This window comes from Alligator mississippiensis, chromosome 16, assembly GCF_030867095.1.
Source record: "Alligator mississippiensis isolate rAllMis1 chromosome 16, rAllMis1, whole genome shotgun sequence".
In the NCBI taxonomy this organism is placed as follows: domain Eukaryota; kingdom Metazoa; phylum Chordata; order Crocodylia; family Alligatoridae; genus Alligator; species Alligator mississippiensis.
In genome coordinates, this window is record NC_081839.1 from 13388104 (window position 1) to 13410678 (window position 22575).

Consider the following 22575-nt stretch of genomic DNA (forward strand, 5'->3'; position numbering starts at 1 on the left):
TTCTCCTGGATAAGGGAGGAGCACCAGGAGGTATGTGGGGGTGGGAGGGAAAGGGGCTGTGGGATGGGAGTGAGGGGCACCGGCAGGGCTGGGGGGGCAGGGGGAAGGGTATATAGCCCTTCCCCCACCCGGGTGTCTGCTTCTTTGCAATTGCAAAACCCTACCCCCATCCCTGCCTTGAAACAAACCTCCCTCCCATTTTCCCCCTATCCCTCCCACTCCTTGTGCCCAACATCCCTCCTGAACATAAATTATATTTCCTTCTGCTCCCCATTCCCACCTGACCCCATCCCTCCCATGCCTGCACCCCAACCCCCGACAGGTTCCCAGTGTCCCCCAGCCTGACGGTGTTATTTATGTCAGCTCCCTTTTAAAAAGCTTTCATTCAGGTCTGAGCCTGCTGCCTCTAAAGAGGCAAGGCAGGCGCCTCCTCTTTTTCTTGATTTCGGCAGGCCCTGGGGTGACAACAAAAGCTGGTTTTCTTCTTATACTGAAGTCTGCATTGCCCTGGCTGTTCATTTCAGAGAACACGTTTGCTCCCTGTGGGAAGACTAGCTCTGCAGAAAGAGAAAAGCAAAGAAGCGTCGAGTGATTTACTCTGGATAGTAGCACTGCAAGCAAGCGTAGAAAACTGGTGAGCATTCAGAGGTGCATGCTGGCTGGACACGTACCACTTTGAAGTCTAAATAAGGTTCTTTCATTTGGTTTTTATTAGTTATAACACCTCCTTTCCCACCAACAGCAAAAGTATGAGAAGATGTTGGACCATCCAAAGTCATGCTTCTGGAAGTCTGAGAACACCGAACTTACCTGTGCACTAAATGAAACAGTTTTCTGGCTCGGAGATCATTGACTACAGACAGTAGCACGATGTATACACACAGGGCTGTACATTTAGGTTGAAAGGAAACCATTTGATTTGCTTCCTTAATGCATCATTTCCATGTGTGGTTTTCTACAGCTTGCATGTGTTGGGTTCTTTATTCAAAAAAAAGGTCAAGGCAAATTCCTTTCCATTCAGCTGAGACAACACCTTTACCTCCTCATGCACCAAGAGCAGGGGTTGAACTTTGCCTTTTGGCAGCAGAGGAGATTGCTGCTCCCTGAGCTCACAGATACCTGTCTGCTAGCAATGGGAGACAGCTGTTTTCCAAAGAGGTGCGTGTGTGGGGAGAGGGGACACTGGGATGTTGGGCTGCTGGGTGCCAGAGGTGAGCAGAAAGAAGCCTGCTCAGCCTGGCTTTCTCCCCTCCCTTTGAATCTTCCCTCTCTTCACTGGCTCTGAAAGAGGGCTGGTAAATCCAGGGCAGGGCCTGATACTGCTGCTGATTTGATGGTGATGATAGTTTGACCTTGCAATGGTCAGGGATTGATGGTAGACTCAAGATACCCAGCAGGTTTAGGGCTTGCCAAACACTGCAAGTGCAATGCCTACAATCCAGTAGCCCTCTGTGAAGGTGAAGCTGTTCTGTGGGGAATGCTCTGGATTTATACAGTGCTTTCCCCAGTAGGGTCTTTGACCATAAGTATGGCTTTAGGCATGACAAGAGTACAAATAAGTAGTAAAGGTTAGCACGGGCATGCAAAACCTCAAACAACTGGTGGCCAGGATCCCAGGGACAGTACATTTAAAGCAAAAAGGAATCGGGGAATTTGGTTGTACCTTTGAGGGGATATTAAGGGCCCGAGGATATGTCATCCCTGTGTGAGGAAGGTTAAGAATCACGTCAACGGACTGGCTTGGCTAAACAGCAAATGCTTTTGTGACTTGAAACTTAACAAGGAATCTCTCAAAATGTGGAAGCGTAGCTACAATACTACAGATGGCAATAAAGGAAAAACCCGGGCAGACCAAGGCACTGTAATACAGCTACTACGAGACCCACAAGCACCCTTTGAAGTTAGATGTCAAGGACCAAAGGAAGTGTAGGTCCATTACCGATTGGGGAAAGGGAATTAAAATTGCTCAATGTGGAAAAGGCAACGTGTTTAATGACTTCTTATCTCAGTCTGCATAAAATGTGTCCTAGAGGTATCAGGACACACCTGATAAGAAGTTGCGTTCATGTTCTGTTCTTGAGCCCGAAGCAATCCAAATCTATAAAACAGGATTCTGGCATGGCGCTATTCTGACTTTTATAATGTTGGGTTCCAAAATGAGGAACGTAACTATATCCAGGGGATTTTAACTTAATTCTTCTCCTTAACAAATGGATGTTTTTCTCTGGTGTTCTTTAAAACAAAATGTCCTCATTTGAGATGTCAAAACAAATGCATGATGGGGTTGAGGGAAATTCTATCCTAACCCATAAGTCGGAAAAAAGTCGATATTGTCCTCTGTAGAATGAAAAGGAGAGTTATAATGAACTTGATGTGAGAGGGGCTGAAAGGGAGGAACACAACATGCCACTGTTCAGGTCCAGAAAGCCGACAGATAGAACAGGGGCTGGCTACCTGTGGAGAATTTCATCCTGGGCCAGAAACAGATCCTAGACCCAGTTTGACTGTGTGACTTCCAGTACACAGATTCTGGATAGGGGAATGTCTGTGCTTTCTGCTTCTCTTCGTGTCTGTTCTTCATATTACAGAATCGGACCAAGAATGTGCAGATGATGTTTCAGAATGGCTACTACAATCTGGCCATCACAGAGGAACCTGAGATTCAAGTGCTCGAACTCCCCTACGGTAAAAAAGGAGAAGGAGAACTGAGTATGTTCATTTTTTTACCAAAAGATATCAAGGATAACTCCACTGGCCTGGAACAGGTAAATCCTCTGATCTCTGAGGGTGTGTATAAAAGGCTTATATACGCTGCCTATGAATGCACTGATATCTTTGCTCATCTTCAATTACCTGGGCAGTACAGACAGAAGAAAAGGCAATAGTAAAGGTTCTTTATATTTTCTCCCATTTACTGTGGATTTTGAAGATGCCCGTTATTAGACCGAGAACATTCTATTTCATTTCCTTAGACAAAATATACATGGTAAATTGCTAATGAATAAAACTTTGGGGATTTAAAAAAAATTCAACAATGAATCCTGAAAATATGACTTTTTAGTGACAATCTAAAAAATGTTATTTTGGGAGTGCGGCAGGATTGAGCATCAATTGTGCTGGTTAGATATTTCCCACATTTCAAATACAATTTGATATCTTTATCTCAAAAGACACAGGAAAAGATTAAAATATATTTGGAAATGGTCCTACTTCCCATTCTTCATTTGATTATGAGCTGTGTTCTGGTAATCCATTTGTTTTTTGTAATTAAATAAGCATACTAAACATGAAATTGAAAACCAGATTCACTCCACTTGCACAAATTCAGCTCTTTGGTCTCTTTGTTTTTTCATCCTAAGTTTTCTATTCTCCTGTTTTTGCCCCTGTAGCTTGACAGCGCACTCACCTATAAAAAATTTGTAGAGTGGACCACAATGACGGAGATGCATAAACAAAACGTGAATGTGTACCTGCCCCGATTCAAGATTCAGGAAAGCTATGACCTTGGGAAAACTCTGCAGGCTATGGGGATGCTCCATTTGTTTGACACTTCAAAGGCTGATTTATCAGGAATGAACGGAAACCGTGATCTGGCTGTGTCCAAAGCCATCCATAAATCTTACGTGGATGTTAATGAAGAGGGCACTGAAGCAGCTGCTGCTACAGGGGTTGAAATAATTTATACAAGTCCTGGGATGCCTTATGAGTTTAAGGCTGACCACCCCTTCCTCTACCTTATCAAAAACAATGTAACCAACAGCGTTCTCTTTTATGGCCAATGTACCTCTCCTTAACTGGAGGGCACTTTGAAACAATATAGGAAGACCTACAACCTTGTTGTAGTGAGGATAAAAGATAATATTTCTCAAGTTTTTTGAAATTTTGCAAATTTGAAATGAGAGATTTTTGAATGCAATGGCTTCGAAGAAAAGTCTCCTAATACAGTGGCCGCAACCATACGGCTCCAGTCTGGTGTGGACCGAGTGCCTTTAGCAGCACATTGGCAGTGGGGAGTTTTTCCTGAGCCCAAGCCAGGGTCAGGCATCTAGGAGCTGTGCCTGTGCCACTGCCACTGCTTCTCTCAGCCCCCTACCCTCTGGCTGGGGGGGAGAGTGCAGCTTCCCACTGGCTGAAAGCTTTGCCTATGCTACAACTGAGGGACGGTGGTGGCGATAAGTGGCAGAGGCCCGGGTGCAGCTAGAAACTGCCCAGCTCTTGCACAACCCCTTGCTGCCTGACCTTGACATGGGGGCAGGTGCAGGCACAGGCAGAGCTCTCCACCACCAGTGGTTCTGCAGACTGAACCTGAATATGTTGCTGGCCCCTCTTCTATGATGTTATTGTCTTTTGCCTTTATATTGCTTAGAACTTATTGTCTTTATATTGGTTATTATAATGTAACCAAAGCAGCTATCTCCTAAATTTGAAATCATTTTGACTCCATTACGTGTTCTTGTTTCCATGTGTTTTAAACTGAGGAAAGTCTGAGTAAATCAGGTGGCCAAGTTGATGCCCCTGTTCATACAGAATGTGGCTGGAGACATTTCCCACAGTGAGTGAGCTGCAATCCTATTTTCTGGCTCCCTGGAGCCTTTCTTATAGAAAACCCAATGTTATGCCTTCCCTTGCATCCTGGCATTACTCCTCCAAAATAATCACATCAGCACTGCTTTAAAGAAGGGGTGCTTTCATGTACACTGAAAATTGGCAACAGAAGTAACTGGATAAACCCTCAGGTTTATGAAGTTTTGTAGTCACTCACCATATCGACAGCTACCCGGAGACCTTCTCCTTCACCGTCATCCCCGTCCCCACCCTGGCCTTTCCCTGAGCACAGGGAAGGGGGAGATACTGTTGCACAGGTAGCTGACCTTCTTGCTGTGCACATGAGTAAAATCTCCTCCTTCCTTCATCAATCAGGGAGAGATCTCGGGAAAATTCTACAAATGTGGCAAGCGTTCCCATCTCTCTGCCCAAACGCTGGGAAGCAGGATGCCGCCTTCAAAATAACCCAACTTTCTGTCTGAGGACACCTGGGCATAAAGGTGCCTAGACCTAGACAACAGGAACCAGAGGGTTGTCTCTGAAATCCTGCTCCTCCTCAGAGCCCAGGTGCCTGACTCAGGGTGGTATGTCTGGCACTAAAAGGAGCCTACCTCTGAGGGGAAGCTGCAGTCATGTCCACCTTTTGCATAAGCTTAGTGGTTAGAGCACTCTCTCAGGAAGTTGGAAACCTGAACTCGAGGTCCCCCTCAGACTGGAAAGATTGCACCCTCCATTTCCTACTTCCCACAACAGTGAGCTAAGCCCTGACCACCAAGCTGTAGGCAAGGCTGGGATGGGAGATTGGCGACACCCTCGACATCTCCTGAATGTGGCCAATGCGCAGAAAAGAATTCATGAATGACAGGATGGGAAGGGGTCACAGTGTAGAGAGCACTCATCAGAAGCCCAGTGTTGAGCACACGTCTTGCAGAATGGAGAGACAAAGGTTTTTGCCTGTTCCAAGGAGTGGTCGAGTATTATACACTGGAGATTCCCTGGATAACATGGAGGGAAAATAACTTGCGGAGCCTCCCTCCACCCTCGAACTTTTCTGGAGAGCTCCAGCCCAGCCCAGGTGGTATGCAGGGTTTGGGGCTGGACCGCGTGGCTCCGGGGCCGGGGTGGGGAGCGGGCTGGGGCTGCAGGCAGCTCATCCAGGAGGCAGGGTGGAGCTGGCTCCCCACATCTGTGCGCGCTCCCAGAGGGGTATGGGGGACACATACTCCCAGATTTGTGTGCAGGGTGGGGGCAGGTGAGAGTCGATGATTCGGACATAGACACAGCTTTATATATTTTTTCTACATACCTCAAGGTACCAGGTGGCTCGTGAACATCGGGATGGTGGGGCTGACGGAGCATCCCACGGGAGCGCAGGGGGGTCCCCAGCACGCTCAGCGGTGCACCCGGAAGTGGACAAGAAGCACTTTCGGTTCACTTCCAGGTCTGCCGCGGAGCGTGCAAGTGACCCCCCCTACCCCCTGGCTTGACAACGAGTGCCTCCTGGGTTGGGGGGGCACCCGGGGTCTACTTGCAGCTGCTCACCGAACTGGGAGATGCGGGGGAGAGGGGTCCCCCACGTGCTTGGCGGCGGACCCGGAAATACTTCTGGTCCACTTCCAGGTCCGCCGCTGAGCACGCGGGCCACCCTCCCCCACGCTCCTGTGGGACGCCCCATCTGCCCCACCATCTCGGCGTTCACAAGCCGTGCCTGGTACCTCGAGCTATGTAGAAAAAACATTTAAAGCTGTGTCTATGGCTGAATCGCTGATTCTCCAAATCAGCACTGAATCTGCAGATTTGGATTCAGCCAAATCAAATCGGGACAATGATCCAAATCAACAAATCGAATCAGTGTCCCCTGAATCAGGCCGAATGCAAATCCAAATCAAATACGGCCTGCTTCGTACACCCCTAACAGCTAACCTCTGGGATGAAATCCTCAGGGCTCCTTTAAAACAAATCACCTAATTTTCCCAAGAGGTCTTTGTCCCCTCAGTGATTCAAGACCAGAAACAACCCTCTGCTTGGTGCTACCAGTCCATTCCTTTTTTTGGCACCCTCGCCTTTTGGGTCCTGAACCCCCCCAATTTCTTCTCTCTGGCTCCCGTACCTTCTGGCTTAACTCTGGGAGGGGACTTTCCCTCTTCAAGGGGACGGAGCGCACCCAAAGCAAGCAGCTCTTCTTCTTCTTTGCTTTAAAGAGAAAGCAGTGTGTACTGGTCAGCTACAATACACCGGGTGAACCCTTGGGCCCCAAACACCTGGCTACCTTGCAGGCAGTCTCTTTCAGGAAACATCCCCGCTGGCTTCTCACTTGTGCTCTCAGCTTCCTCCCCTGCTGCCTTTCTCTCTCAGTCTCCGTTTGCCTCTAGCATCTCCATTTTCAAAAGGGTCTTTTTTCACTGCCCTGCCCTTCTCTCAGGTGCCTCCCAGGCACAAGAAACAGCGAGGAGCAGGGATCCTAGTTTTCTCTGATTTACAAAACATCCCCAATTTTCAGTTTAAAAAAAGGAACTCCAAATCCACATTTTTCCGTCATTTAAATGAAACACCACTAATATAGAGATGTGTACACAGTGGTGTTGCATTTTAATCATGGAAAAATGTAGATTTGGAGTTACTTTTCTTTAGCTGAAAATTGGGATTTTTTTAAATCCGAGAAAATCAGGATCCCTGGTGGGAAGACTCTTACGTGCAGTTAGGTCGTGGCTGAAGTCCACTTGATGTGGCAGCATTGGCAAATGAGCTCCTTGTTGCTTGCAGGCCCGTTACCTGCCGAACACCTAGGCGTATCTCTACAGCGCTGGTTCGAAACACAATTAATCCCTTTTTTCCCTGTGCACAAGCTACTTGGGGAAACTTGCATTTTGCCAGCTACAACTGAGCACCAGTTCACCATTTCCCATCCCCCCCGCCACCTATTTGTCTCACACTTATTGTCCCCCATCCCTTCTGATCCTCGCTGCCACATATTCGCATATTCACAGACCTGCAGTTTGCATATTGACTTCTTTTCCACCATGGAGAACACAAAGCGCCAGCAGATTGTCCCTATGCCTGAAGAAGGGTGTTTGTGCCCGAAAGCTTGCAAAGAACAGGTTTTCCAACTATTTAGTTGGTCGAATCAAAGATCAAGCAGCGTCCTTCCATTCGCACCGCAGCTCAGACTTACCACAGGAAACACCAGCAGCTGGTCTGCGCCTCCATGCAAGCCCCAGGTAAGTACCTGGGGTTTACCCTTTCCCAGGGGGAGTCCATACTCACTGAGAGAGGGTTGGTACTCCTCAACCCCGTCGCCCGCAGGGTCGTTTTGCCGACCCCTCTGCAGAGCGCTCCTCGATGGCATCATCATCACCGTTCTCCCCTGCGTGTCCCAGGCAGCAAAGTTGTTGGGCTCCTGCGCTGCATTCCCGTCACACTGCCGCGTGGACCAGGCAAGCCTCCCTGGCTTGTGAGGGACAGCTTCCCCTCCATTTTGTGCGATGCTGAGAGGCAGCGTCCCCTCCGGTTTGTGAGGCCGCAGAGGAGGCAGCTGCCCCTCCGTCTGGGAAGCCTTCACAACCCCTGTTACTGAACAGGACAACTCTTGGGCTAATTACCTGAGAAGAAGCCAAATCCAGAATATCTTCATCTTAATTATACAAGGACTCTTTAATTAGTTGTCATTAGTCAGTTATACGTATAGAGAAGGCCACTTTAAATCTTTTAGCAGTTAGGAGATAGATTGTTGTTTCCTGAAGGCTGAGGTGCTCAACAGGTTGGCTATATAGTAACATTGTTTTTACCTCTAGACATTTCAGCACAGGCATTCAGGGAAGTATGTGACATGACATGACATGACATTATTACCGCTTGCCTTACTGCTTTGGTTAGTGGATTTTCGTACCTTAGTGAAATTAGTAATATTAACACATGGTCGATGGTGCAATAACAATCTGTTGTAACTATTTAGCGTGTGGAGCGGTGAGTGTGGTCGTGTTAGTTGAAGCCATCAGGGACCTGGATGTGACCAAGCAGTGAGATATTGCTCTGGGGGTTTCTTTGTTACGTCTTGTCTTTCTTATGTCTTGTCCCTCTTTGTCCCCAGGAGCTTGGCAACTTCATTCAATGTACAATGGGGAGAACTAATGACAACGACTGTCATGTCATGCAATGGGAGAGCATTGAATGAGCCCACCGAAGGGACGAAAGTGCTCAGACCATTACCATCTCTGGACAGTCGGATTGCTTTTCTTACTAGAAATGCTTTGAAAAGCTGTATCCCACTCTTCACGCAATTCTTGAAGCAGAGGTACAGCTATATTCGTTCACAAACTAATTGCTTTCACATTCATTAACAAATGGGGCGATTCTGAGGGGAGGTAAGAGTAGTGGAGATGCTATCTTTTTGTCATACAGTACCAATATGTCAGCAACAAAGTCCAATCTTTTGGGTGGTGATTGGAACTGCGTATTGGATACGGTGCTTGAAAACTCAGTTACTGTTAACAGAGTCTATCAGAAAACTGAAAACAAGCCCTCTTATTTATTAAAAAGACCTAGGATTGGTAGATATCTGGAGGCTTCACCAACCCAGAGGTGAGAGGCTAGACCTGTTTCTCACCAGTTCACTTGTCGTACTTCAGGATTGATTATTTTCTCATACCCGGTCTCTGGTTCCTGCTTGTTTAGGTGCAGAAACACAACACATCTTAATTTCTGACCCAGCTCCCATTATAATAGCAATGGATTTAAATCATTGTATTAAGAACAAGGGAAGCTGGAAGCTTCATACTTCATTGCTTAAAGATACTAAATTCTGTGAGCAATGGAGAAATCGATCGCATAGTTTACTGAAGACAACAGGCATTACATGTCATCTGCTGTGACTGGTTAGGGAACCTTGAAAAGCTACTTTTTAGGGGGAAATAGATAAAGTGTGCTAATGAAAGGGCAAAACACAGGTCTCAAATGTTATTTGCAGCAGAGCAAGATATTTCACATCATGAAAGAGCACGTAAACTAGTTCCACAAAATGAAAATATATTTAGATCCCTCAGAAAAGCACAATAGAACTCCAACTAGCTGAAAACCGCAAAACATTCACACTTAAATTTTTATTGCAAAAGTATTTCTTTAAATACAGGATTTTTAGTAATCCTTTGACCAAGTACTGCTAAATGATTTCTTCAGTCAGCTTCGAAAGGTTGTTTTCTTTCTTCAGCCAATTCCTTTTTCTCTTGCTTGCCTGTTTCGCATTCTGTCATATTCATGTTCACTAGATGGACTTCGAAGTCTTCCAGACTTCTTAAATTTTCTTTCCTGAAATCTTCTTATTCCATCATTTTAAAATTTTCTATTATAATGCCCTGCTTATTCTGCCTGTCATTAACCATTGTGACTGACTGCCAAGAATCGATAGTCTACTGCCATCTATTACTGGCGGGGACGGTGCATGGGGCACTGGAATACCACCAAAGCCGAGCTTCCCTGAGCATGGCCAGGCTTCCGGCGCCCCGTGCACCCTTGGATCCAGTGGGTGCTGCTTGTGAGCTGGGGCTGCACCAGTGCGCCTAGCTCTCAGCCGGGTGGCTGCAGGGGAATCGCTGCTGCCGAGGGAAGCACCTGGGCCCCCGCAGCGCATGTGTTACTTGCTTTGGTGTGGTTTCTTTGGTGTATTTCTGTGATGACATGAAAGGAATCTAGAGTTTTACTTCTGTTTAAATATTGCAGTAAGATCCCCAAGGATGTAAATTAAAATAATAATAATTCAAAACTAGATGAAACCAACAAAACATTTGTGATTACATTTTTATTGCAAAATTATTACTTTAAATACAGGATTTTAGGATAGTGATTGACCGAATACTTTAACAGAATCAAAAATTCTCACCCTTCAAATGGCTACATAAAGCTGTCCATGTGTAAACACAGGCTTAGGAATACAAGCACATATTTTGTCAAAAGTTTGACCTTGTGACTTGGTTACAGTCATAGAATAAGAGGGCCCTTGTATACGTGACTAACAGCTCTTGTATATGTGAGGAAATAGCCCATTTAAGTGGCTTCGTTGCCCATTTTTAACCATTTAAATGTGTAATGATGTACAGGTTTGGTGGCATGTTAAGATTTAAATGAGTTTTTGCATAGCAAAGTAAAACACATCCCATGTGTATTAGTTTTCTTCATAACATATTACAGCGCTATTCCTCACATGTACAAGGGCCCTATCTGGAGGAGGCGATGGGGATGGTACATGGGGTGCTGGCAGCCTGGGGGTGCTGGCAGCCTGAGGGTGCTGGAGGAAGCTTGGGCTTGGTGGGTATTCACTGCCCCGTACCCCATCCCTGACACCTTCTCTGGCTGCCATCACACCCAGCTGCCATCCCACTACCATCCCGGGGCAGCCAGCCCATTCCCGGGTGGTTCCAGGTGCTGGGAAGGTGGCAGGGATGGTGCACGGGGTGCTGGAAGCCCACCAAGCCTGAGTTTCCCTGAAAACACCCAGGCTTCCAGCGTCACATGCACCGTTGGTTCTGGCAGATACTGCCTGAGAGCTGGGGCTGCACCCGAGCAGCTAGCACCCTGCCCAGCCGGCCCAGTGGGGGTCTGCCACCGCTGCGGGAAGTACAAGGCCCTCCTACAGCTCAGGGGCTGTAAGACCCAGTGGCAACTCATGCAGGCAGGCTCTGCCAAGTAAAAAACCCCACAAAAACAGTGAGGGGCCTGATCTTCATTTTTTTTCCTCCCAGTCCCTGCCTGCATCTCCCGTGGCTGAGGAGTGAGCTGCCAGTGGTTCATGCAGCCCCTGAGCTGCAGGGAACTCCAGTGCTTCCCGCTGTGGTGGTGGCACTGCATGGGCAGCACCCACCCGCTGACACCCGGCCCGGCAGTCCTGTGGGGCACCATCACCATGCAGGGAAGCACTGGAGGCCCCCAGCAGCTCAGATCCCACTGGCAGCTCACCCTCTGGCTGCAGGAGAGGCAGGCAGGTTCTGGAGGGGAAAAATGGGGAACGGGCCCCTCACTGCTTTATTTCCCCACCTCTCAACCCTGCCCCCTCACCTCCGTGCCCTCGCCGGACCCTACCCACTCCACAGCAGAGCGCCCCAGTGCTTCGTTCTACCTCTAAGTTGTCTACATATCTGTCTGAAATGGTCTTATTCTGTCTGCACTTTTGGTTGTTTCAGTTTCAGCATTGCGATTGGCTGCCAAGACAACTAATCAGAGTGCTCCAGACAGACAGAATAAGTCTCTTGTGATGATACATAAACATTTTGACATGGGATTGCATGTCAGGTCAAGAAAGTTAACATGACTATGAGTGGCGTGACAAGGCAGGTAAGTTATTGGCTAGAAGACTTTAGGCAGAGGCATCAAATAGCAGATCTCTGCAATAATTACCTCCAATGATAATACAGTATTAGATTAGAAGCTATATGAATTAGATTTGAATATGTCAAGCAATTGAACTAGAGAAGGAGATCACGTTACAGAAAGTTACGGAGGTGCTGCATTTCTTAGAGAGGGGAAAGCTCTGGCAGTTTTCCATCTGAATTTTAGAAAACTTTCCAGAAAAGTCTGGCAACAATTATTATAAACTATGTACAGTGAAATAGTTGAAAATGGAATTCTGTCTAGAGAAGCAAGAACAGCTTTATCTATTTGTCTACTCAAGAAGTGAAAGAAAGGTTTAACATGTGGAGCCTACCGCCCAATCTCAATATTGAAAGTTGATAACCAGTTTCTCACAACATGATGAGCTCTAAGACGTAGTAAGGTGATTCCATTCTTGATACATGCCGTACAGGTAGGTTCTATAAAGGGTACTTTGGCCTCGAATAGTTCACACAACTGCCTGACTCATCAGCAGCTGTTCTCTCACTACACTGGCAAAGGTGCTATGATTGGAGTTGTGGGAGAGCTGTGCCTGGCTGCATCCGATTCTAAGAGACTGGTGAGTGTAATCTCTGCTCCACATGGAGGGTGAGAGGCAATAGAGCTGAACAACCCAGTCCCAGGTGACCTTCCAAACTATTTGAACCACCTTGGATTGACAGACTGGTTTCATCCTCTGGATGCCATAATTTTCTGCCCTGTTCTTAACTGTCTGCTTCCTTGATGCCATTTTCCATTTTCCTGTTATTTCATTTGGGCCTTCCAGCTGATTGTGATATTTAGTAAAGTACTGCATCGGTATTATTGTGTGTGCTTCCCATTGTTTACCTGCCTTGTCATTATCATTCTTTATCCTCTTTATTCTCATGTTCCTCTTAGTCCTAAAGCAATCCCTTTTATGTTTTTGAACCCTTAATCTAATTTCAGTGCGTCTCTCGCAAACACCAACCAAATTCAGAGGGGTGTCCCAAGCAGGAGTCCCCCGCAACACCAGTGCTGCTGGTCAGTCTGGTTGAACCTTAATCCTCCTGTCCACTGGTAAAAAGTGGGCATCCTGGGGCCGGTCAAATCGTTGACTCACCCACTTGTCTCAGGGCTAACTGCCCGCCTCCCTCACCTGCCACAACCTTGATGATACAGGTGAAAGATGAGAACATGGCAGGAAGCTGCCCATTTACTTGCACTGTGTAACAGGAGGCCCTTCCTGCCCAAGTTTTTCTGGGCTAAGCGCCCGCCTCTCTTTCCTGCCACACCGTGGCAATACAAAAGGATGGTCTTAATTAAGAGGTAGGCTGTCCATTTCTTGCCCGAATGCCTGGGGATGTTATCTGCAGCTCCAAATCCTCCCCTATGCTGCAGCTCATGTCTCACAGCTGGCATCCCAGTTCTTAGCATCTTTGGCCCCATCCTGGGCCCCATAATCCTCCAGTCTGGACCCCAACTGGCTCCTTCCAATCAGGCGGCCTACTCCGCCCTCATTCTGGGCTGCCTACCTCCCTGCACTCTTCCCCCTCTCAGGTGTGCCCCACACCCCGGGACCTTTGGCCACACAGGCCCTGGCCTCCCCTCCAAGGCCAGTTAGAAACCCCAGGCCCTTGGCTCTGGGCGTCCCTCACAGTGGGCCCCTGGCCCTTTTGACCCTTCTGGTCCTGGCCCCAGCACTGACCAGTTGAGGGTGCCTCAAGTCAGGATTGTGAGCATCTAGTCCGCTCTCTCACAGGGGTCCGCCGTCTCAGGACTACTATGGGGTTACCCACCTGGTTGTGGGAGCTGGGGTTATTAAGGCGCCCCGACCCGCCTTTCACCGGGGTGGTAACTGGCCTGGCATTTCCTGGGGGCTCCCACGCCACTAGGAGCCCCACCAGGCCACCCATTCCCGGCAGGGTGCAGTTTTCGGTCGTGCCCAGGACCAAGAGCCTCCTAGCCATCCCCATAAGCTCTTTCCCTTACCGCCTGGTTGTTCCTGCTGCAGCTCAGCGAGGCAATGTTTCTGCCTCGGCTGGCAGCAGCAGACTGCAGCCTTTATATAAAAAGTTGTCAAAATGACTGCTGCCATCAGGCACTTGCTGGATGCCTGACCCAGCCCTGAAAGTGGCAGGCACTAGCAGTGCCCTGCCACACACTGATACCTAGGGCTTGTATACACGGCTCCGACCTCCCCTACACCGTGTCCCATGCCTCGCAGTTGGCATCCGTGGCCTCACACCCAGCCTTTGCTTGCATCAGGATGGATGGCGCTGCTGCGGAGAGATGGGGATCCTTGAGGCACTCTCCAGATGACTGTGCCTCTGCAGCTCTTTGGGCAGCTGATGGAAGCATTTCAGGATTAGGAGCTTCCTCAGTACCCTGACGGGAATTTCCTTCTCCTGCAAGGGTACAGAAACCAGTCAGGGACTCCAGGGCCACCAGGGACAGTCAGGTAATGACATTGGAGCCAGCACAATCCCAAACCAGCCCAAAGACATGTCTACCAGACGCGTTGTCCCCCACCAAACACACACCGTCTTTAGCTTCCCTACCCAGAAATCACCCTCTCCTTGGCTAGAAGTGAGAGAGTGTGTCCTGCCACTCATTTCCTGAATCCAACCATGCTGCTCACCTCTGCCCCCGTCAGGTGACCAGATTGCCCCAGGATGGCATAGAGCAGAACCACCCCGGCCTGGCTCACGTGCAGCATGACATGGTGGATCCCCAGCAGTGCCCTCTGTGCAAACGCTCTCCTCTGGTCTTCGGAGAGGATCTTCCTGAAGGCCTGAAACCCACAGGACACAAGGCATTGTTGCATCCCAGAGCCAGGCTCCCCGTCAAGGAACTGGAATGCGTTGCCCTTTTGATGGGCTGTGGGGAGGATGAGAGCCTGGCTGGAGCCATGGCAGGTCACTCTACTCGACAGCCTTTCAAATCTCTCAGCGGATGCAAAGTCCAGATAAGGAGAGGAGGACTCAGGTCTTGTTCCCCTCTCCTGCCCTGGCCTTCTCCCTGCCTTTCACATGGGGCTGACAAGTAGCCTGGGATGGAAGCTCACAGTGCTGCCTACTGAAACCCAAGGGGAGGGTGGTTCTGCTTTTTAACTGTGGAGAGAAGAGCACAGCTTGTCTGCGCTTCTGCACAGAATGGGACTTCCTGCAAGGATCTGCTGGAGCAATGGTGGGTGTGTGCTGGCTGCTTGCCAGCCCCAGGTCAGAGCTGCCCAGCTCAGGACCTCCAGTGTCAGTCAGGGAGGGACAGTGGGGTCCTGCAGTAACTTCCCTCCCAGGGGATTGTCCTTGGGCCACATCAGCGTGACACCATGCAAGACATACAAACCATGGACGTGGCTAGGACTCGGACATACAACCATGCACCCTTGCTCCTCGCTCTAAGCCTGACAGAGGGTGCTGTGGGCTGAAGGTAGAGCCTTCCTCCTGAAGGCAGGAGGCAGGTATTCCAGGGAAACACAGCCCCATCCCCTGAGCTGGTGTACAGAATGGGCAGAGCATCCTTACCTCTCCCATTGTGGCCAGATCGATGTAGAGGAAGATTCGGTGTAGGTGGTGCTGGTGCTGGCTGATGGGCCACAGCTCCTGTGCCTCTTGGATGTCTTGCCCTAGGACAGAGAGAGGCTGGTCAGAGCTGCTGTTCTGGCTTCAGAACTGAAAACATGTGAGCGCTCTGAACTGCAGACCCTGGGATTGGTGCCATGGTACAGATGATGTCTAAGAGGGGAACCTCCCGATCTCACTGAAGCCAGGCTGTAGCCCAAGGGTTACGTAACACCCTACAGTCCCTCCCCTGAGTTCAAGGCTACTGCTCCTGCCCTCCCTGAGGCCACTTTGCCCTCATGTCTCCGTGAACTCTCCCCCTATGTCAACTTCCCAGCTTGCAGACCCTGGACAGGCTGATTTTCTTAGGAGATTCCCACAGCTGGACTCAAGGTTTCCATACCCTTCTGATGCATCAAGATCTTGTAGAGGTGGGAGAGGCCCTCCTTGGCCTGGCGGCTGATCTCCTCCACTGGGTCGCTGATGCACAGACCCAGCAGGGCCACCAGGTCACCCACCAGGGGCACCTTGGGCGAGTCCTAAGGAAAGGCAGAGGACAGGGGAGTCCATCTATGTCTGACCGGCAATCACCTCAGGCTCTCTGGGCCGTGTGCATCTCCTGAAGCCTGAGAAATAAATCTCTCTGCCTGCCATACAGCAGGGAGCCAAGGGTCTAGGAGCGGGCCCCCCTGAGGACTCCCTGCATTTGTTGCTCCAGGAGGAGCAGCAGGGCTCCTGAGACAGGCATGAATCTGCCTGGAGCACTCTATGGCAGCTGCTGCCCTCTCCTGAGACAGGGGCTCTTAGCCAGGAGCACAAGCCCTTGAATCAAGCACAGCCAGTTCCCAGCCCTCACTCTGCCATGCAGGGATCCTCTCTCCTATCCCGCACTTACTGCTGCCACTGCTATCCCACAGGCTTTTTCACCAGCCCTGCCTCTGCCTAAAGTCAGGACCTGACACAAGGCTCATTTACCTCAAACTGTGGGAGGAGGGAGACTGCAAAGCAGAGCAGGCTGGTGGTGATCTTGATGGCTGTGGCTCTGTCCCTCTTATCTTCCAACTGGAGCCACAAGGTCAAGTGCTGTGGGTGGAAGAAGTTCATGGCAGTGGACACGTGCTCCTGTTGTACCAATGATCCCCACCCCCACCCCCGCCTGAGTGCTGACCCTTTAAGCCCAGGGTAAAACATCAGCCTCAGGGGGCCAAACTCTGTAAGAAGGGATTGTTGCATCCAGCACGGCCCTGCCCCCAAACGCCCTTTCCCAGCCCCGACCCCTCCCTCTGCATCTCAGGGATGGTTTTTGTCTCTTAAAGCTGGGACCAGACTCTGTCTCAGGGCTGCTCCTCTCCTCCCTGAACAAAGACAGCATGACAGGAAGGAGACAAAATCCTGTATCCATGCCAGGCTCCAAAGCCAAATCCAAAGGGGCATCCTCCACTCTGTGGGTAATCCCTGAGGGATCGGCATGGTGAACTCGCACCAGACTCCTGTCTCAAGGAAGGAGCCAGGGATTCTTCTCTGAGGACCGGCTCCTGCAGTGCACAGGTCATTGAAGCTGCCCCCGTCCTAAACCCAGCCTCTCCCCATGGTGCTCACCTGCCCGATGAACTGCAGCCTGGCCAGGCTGGGGGCAGTTGCCAGCAGACACCTCAGCGTGGCCTCCAGGTACTCCACGCTGATCCGCTGCATGCCCTGGAAGAAGACAGAGAGCCAAGAGGGTCAGTGCTGGAAAGTCCTGTGCCATGTCTGCCAGGGGATGGCTGGTGGGACTGTGCGGTGAGAGAAAGAGGTACCTGGATGTGCTGGCTGTTGTGCCCTGTGGCCATCAGGAAGGTCTTGTGGAGGGCGATGTAGAGGAGGCGCGATTCCAGGGCTGGCTCCAGGGCTGGCTTCAGTTTGCTGTCAGGAAAGAGGAGCCTGTCTGGATGGAGCTCTGTGGGGCTGGCATTGGCTCTGATGTGGGCAGGTCTCGACAGGGAAATAGGCACCCAGAGGCGACAATATGAATTGAAACCTCAAGGAAGGCTGAAGTGTGCCAGCACCCAAGGGTCAGGGTTGGCCCACTGACCCCTGTGTTGCCCGTCCCACTGATCCTTGACCCTCCAACAGTATCCACACTGTCGGCCCTTTGCTGAAGGCCCTTGTGTCATCATTACAGGGAAACTCAGTACCTAACCTGGGGAAAGGACATATTCCCACCTCGTCGGCAAACCAGGGGAAATCTCTGGAGCTGAGCAGTGCTGCAGTTAGTGCAGCTGGGCAAGTGAACAAGTACCTGAGGATGCAAACAACAGCCATGCTGTAAGGAAGGATGGTGCTGGGCTCTTCTTCACAGTCGGACAGCTTGTCAATCAGCACCTGAGAGACGCATGGGGGAGCGTGAGAAGGAGACCTCACAGTGCTCCTGGGGCACCTGGATGCCACCGCCAACCTGGGCCCCCCCTACCAGTTCTCTCCTCCGCCCTCACTGAACACGGCTCTCCTCTTCCCTCCGACATGCTCATGAACACCCTGTTGGTCACCCGGTTTCCCCACCCGCTCCCACATCTGTCCTCCAGCCCTCTCATTCCCCTACCACCCTGTACTCGTTCACCCCACAATGTCCCGCTTCTCTACCCCCTATCCACACACCTAGCAACACCTGCCCTCACCTCTTCACTCCAGTCCCCATTCACACATCCTCTCCTGGCTGCTTAACTTCTGACCCGAAGCAGCCAGTGCTCTTTTGAACTCACCACAATCCTCTCCACAAGTGCCGCTTTGCAGCAGGGCGGCTCTAGGGTGTCCTCGCCCCTCTCCATTGTAGCCAGGCACAGCGTGGGGACGGCACGGAGGAAAGTGAGCCCCTCATTCACAGTCTGCATACACCATAAGTTACAATGGGAAAAGGCCGGCTCATAGCCAGGAACCTGCCTGCCCTCCCAAGGGGAGCGTGGGGCTCAGATCTGGTGGTATCCCCCGTTCTCAATCCACATCTCCTCCTGGGCAAATGGGGTCTGGCACAGGGATGGGGTCTCTGTGGGGAGGGGTCCCCAGGTTGTTTGGGACAAAAGCACCCCCGACGAGGGTCCCAGCCCACGTGGGCTGCACGTGCCCATCAAAGGCTGTGGCTCACTCGGTTCCTCCTCCCCAGAGGGCCACATGGTGGGAGAGTGGACGGGCTGGTGCTGGTGCTGGTCCAGCTCTGGGATGTTCCTACCTGGTCCGTGCTCTGGAGGTGCCGTAGGATGACTGAGAGGGCGGCTTCCTCCAGGTAGGTGAAGTCCTCCCTCTGCTCTTCCTCTGCCTTGTAGAAGGGCAGGACTGTATCTGCAGGGAGAGGGAGAGACTGTGATGCCTGCTGCTGCTGAGGGGAAACAGAGGGGCAATGCAGAGGAGAGGTGTGTCCACGTTCCTGCAGCCCAGGAAATGGCCCCGTGGCTGCCCAAGTGCTATATGGCCCCTCTCCATGCACTGCCTCAGGCCCCGCCTGTCCCAGCACCCCAGGGAGGTGCCTGCCCCTCTGGGAGATTTGGGGACCCTCACGTACAAGGCTCCCTCTTCCCGCTCCCCACCCAGGACCATGTCTGTGGCCCACACTGGGGGTACGAGGTCTCCTGTCACTCAGGCTGTTGCTCTGCCTGGGATCCCCCGGCCCCATCACAGAGCGACTCACCGCACTCAGGGGTCACTGCCCTGTTTGCACTGGACGTCTGGGTGTCACCTCACCTCTGGCGGTGGCAGCATGTTGCTGGAGGCCCACAGCCTCCTGGGAGCTGTCGCTGTCCTCCCTGGAGGAGCTGGAGCCCAGCTTGAACCAGGGCCTGTGCAGCTCCTGCCCTGGGGAGCCTGGCTTCTCCTCCCAAGCCACGTGAGGAGTGGCCTTCGGCTGGGCTTCAGCGCTGGGGTCCTGGCTGCTGTGTTTGGGGCTGGAGCTGCGCGGGGGCTGTGCCTGGGTCTCTGGCAGTGCTGGGCCCTGCCTGCCCAGCTGTATCCTGGGCCACCTCCATCGGGGCCTGACTGGCTCCTCTCCCTGCTCTTCCGTGGCTGCTGGAGGTGCCCTTCTTCTCCAGCCCACGAGACAGTGCCACCACCTGCCCTTCCTTGATGCAGCCTCTGCCTGGTGGTGGCCGCCCTGCTCCTCCTCCTCAGGCTTCTTCCTGTCCTTCTCCTGTCCCGGGGCCATTCTTGCCGTCCTCTTTCTGAGGATCTGCCTCAGCCTCTCCATCCTGACACAGAAACAGTTAGGAGTGTGGGTTCAAAGCTGTCTCTCCCTACTTGTCTGTCTGCCCCTTCCCCGAGCTGGGTGACTCCCCCACATCCCATGCTTTCCCCTAAATACTGGGTGCCAGCTTTTGGCTGTCAGAGGTTTGCAAGCTGTTGGCTCAGGACCAGAGACCTTCAGTTAGTTTGGACTAACAACTCCCTCCTCCTGCCCTTGCCTGCTCTCCTCATTCAAGTCAGGGGGACTGAACGTTGGGACTCAGGATACATCCTGGGAAGTAGGGCACCTTTTCTGGGAGCTGTGAGCACTCAGAAACTCCACAGATTTGGGCCCCCTGGGACACGTGGCCGGGGGAATGGCCCCTGGCAAGGGAAGTGTTGGAACCTCCACTCCTTGGGGATGTTTGCAAACACACTGATGATGGTGCTGGAGAGCCCCAGAGGAGATGTCATCACTTCTGGGCATATGGTTTCCCGCCCACAGCTGCTCCTCCCTGGCCAGAAATGGGAAGGCGGCTGGGACAGGCTGCAGACCACTCACTTGCCCTGGAGGGCTGGCGGACTGCTAGGTAGAGTCTTGCAGTCCCTCTGGCTGGGTTCCTCGCCTTCTTCTGTGGTCCTTGGCCTCAACGGGTCCTGCCTCCCAGGAGTCTCTGCAGCTGCTGGGTGCCTCAGTAGATGCAGCTAGGTGGATGTGTCTTGTACCTGGAAGGGGACTCTGCCATGTATTAGGAGACTTGTTGGAATATGCCGTCGTGCACTGCCCCTTCCCCTACAAACACATGAAACACTTCCCTTTCTCCTGCATCCCTCCCCCTTCCCCCTTCCCTTGCTCTCTCCCAGGCATAACTGCCCCTCCCTGATTTCCCCTTACAGCCCTCGGTGGCAAAACTGGATAAAGTTGTACAGGTCCATTGCCCCTCATGTCTGCTCTTGGCCTCTCTTCTCAAAAGGCGCGCTCCCTCTACCTTTTCTTACCCAGTTCCTTTTTTCCCGACTAGGCCTGTACCCATGTTCTGCACCCTAAGTACATCTAGCATGATATCTCCTTAACCAACAACTGTTGTTGCCTCTATGCTGGTGGGGTGCCAGATGCCATCCGTCCTGGCTGGATAGGGGGACCTGGAGCAGGAAGGATTTGGCAGCCTGGAGTCACCAGGGCAGGCAGAGATGGTCTGAATCAAAAATAAAATACACAGACAAGGTTAAAGCACAAGCAATTCCTATCATGTGCTATTCAGGGCTTGGCCTCCAGAGTGACTTGGGCTCCTCTGCACTGCTCACGCGCTTGGGAGAAAACATTAGTAATCCCCAACCTGAAGTCAGAAAAGACCATTGCTTCAATGCCAGCTTCACAACCACCTGCGCCTCAGGGTGCATTGTCTCATTACCTGATCCTCAGCTGCTTGTGCAGGGGAAAGGTGACAGGAAAGAAATCCTCCTCTGGAACAGGCTCTCCTGGGACTCGGCGACGGTCACCAAGAAAATCACTAACAACAAAAGGTGTCTTTCATTCTCATGGATTTGTCTGAAATAGTTGCATCTGTTGACTGTGGGGCAACGAAGGAAGTGAATCCTTCAGTGCGATCAGTGAAGAAGGGTGGGGATTGAGCGACACCTCTGTGGGTTGCAATGTTAGGAGCTGTCTACGCTGTTAGCTAATAGTTTCATGGGTGAGTTTGAGGATGTGACAGGCAGGAGGAGGAAGGAAGACAAACATTTCCTAGACGAAACTGCATCCTTTGGAGCCACAACCTGGTAATCTGAGGTGTGATCCTAATGTGGCGCTCATGTTTGGCTGCCCTATTTAACCACGGGGGGCATGGCCCTCTACGTCAGACCTCTTGAGCGTACGTTGACAACATTTCGTAGAGGCAGGACACTGACTGCCGTGCTTCCCCTCTTTCACCTCTGTCAAGGTTCGGGTGTTAGGTGTGTGTTGTGGCAGGGTTGAGAGCAGGCTGGTACAGGGCTCGGCTAATGGTGTGTATGGGATGGTCTGAACAGGGCTGATGCTGCCTGAGGAAGGGGTTGCTGAGTCCTGTCTGCAAGCCTTGCTCACCTCATGTTGTGGCAGAAGAGGGGGCAGCTTTCCCCATCCCTCACTTACCCGCTCCTCTCCAGATGGAGAACAGCCGTCAGCACCGCTCCGGCCGCCGACTGCAACTGACTGCCGTTCCCCGGCGCCGGCGCGATGATACGAACGCTGCCGCGGCAACGCCCGGGGATGAGTTCTGCCAGGCCCCTCCCCCTCCCCCCAGGCTCCCCCGCCCCCAGGTCCACGCCCATTTCCTCCTTCGCCCACGCTGCACGCTCCCCGGTGGCCCGCGGTCCTGCGAGCACATCAGTTGACCCCCAAGTGAATTACTTATAAGGGATAGAGAGCTGAGCCGGAAAGAATTAAGGGAAGTGCTTCATATATCAGGTGTCAAATATGATATGAAATACTCCACAACTTTTTCCGTGAAGTTGGAGGGAAAGGAGAAATGTTTCTTTTCTCCCTCGGACACGTGGAAGGAGCTGGAAAAATCCTGTCCTGATCTAACACGAAGAGAGACAATCACAATTCCTTGAACAAAATTTTTACGTGTCTGTTTGTTTTAATATGTAGCAAACCCCCCAGATTTTCTTTTTTTCTTCTAAAATGCATTCCCTCCCCTTCCCTAACCGTTTCTGACATTTCTCCCCCCCCACCATTCCCTATAGATATGTATAAGTGAGCTAAGACATAGGATAAGCTTCAGCATTTCATTTTAGTAGCAACCCTGCTCTGGACAACACCTACTAGACAAGGACCCCTTCCCAGCCTGGAGAGGCAGCTATCCCCCCTGCCCCCTCTTCCACCAGGGACTTGCACTCTGCTTCTCTTCCCTACCTGGACTCCAGCCCTTCCACTGAGTCTCTTTCTCCTGCTGCCATTTTGAGA

General features: G+C 51.4%; 2 protein-coding genes across 2 annotated transcripts; one reads left to right on the plus strand and one right to left on the minus strand.

Moving 5' to 3' along the window:
* The first annotated feature begins 195 nt into the window (after positions 1 to 195).
* On the plus strand, positions 196 to 4443 carry LOC132246588 (leukocyte elastase inhibitor-like). Its single transcript, XM_059719908.1, has 2 exons — positions 196 to 2765; positions 3390 to 4443. Exons 1-2 carry the CDS (start codon positions 2610 to 2612, stop codon positions 3792 to 3794), a joined length of 561 nt encoding a protein of 186 aa, XP_059575891.1. The 5' UTR covers positions 196 to 2609; the 3' UTR covers positions 3795 to 4443.
* A 5878-nt stretch (positions 4444 to 10321) lies between these two features.
* Positions 10322 to 21875, minus strand: LOC132246587 (maestro heat-like repeat family member 5). Its single transcript, XM_059719907.1, has 13 exons — positions 21760 to 21875; positions 20191 to 21139; positions 19155 to 19654; positions 18646 to 18755; positions 18182 to 18304; positions 17722 to 17804; positions 17240 to 17345; positions 17043 to 17138; positions 16419 to 16526; positions 15847 to 15982; positions 15408 to 15508; positions 14522 to 14674; positions 10322 to 14288 (listed from the first exon to the last, which is right to left on the minus strand). The coding sequence occupies exons 3-13, from the start codon at positions 19651 to 19653 to the stop codon at positions 14145 to 14147; spliced, it is 1659 nt and encodes a 552-aa protein (XP_059575890.1). The 5' UTR covers position 19654; positions 20191 to 21139; positions 21760 to 21875; the 3' UTR covers positions 10322 to 14144.
* Positions 21876 to 22575: the final 700 nt, after the last annotated feature.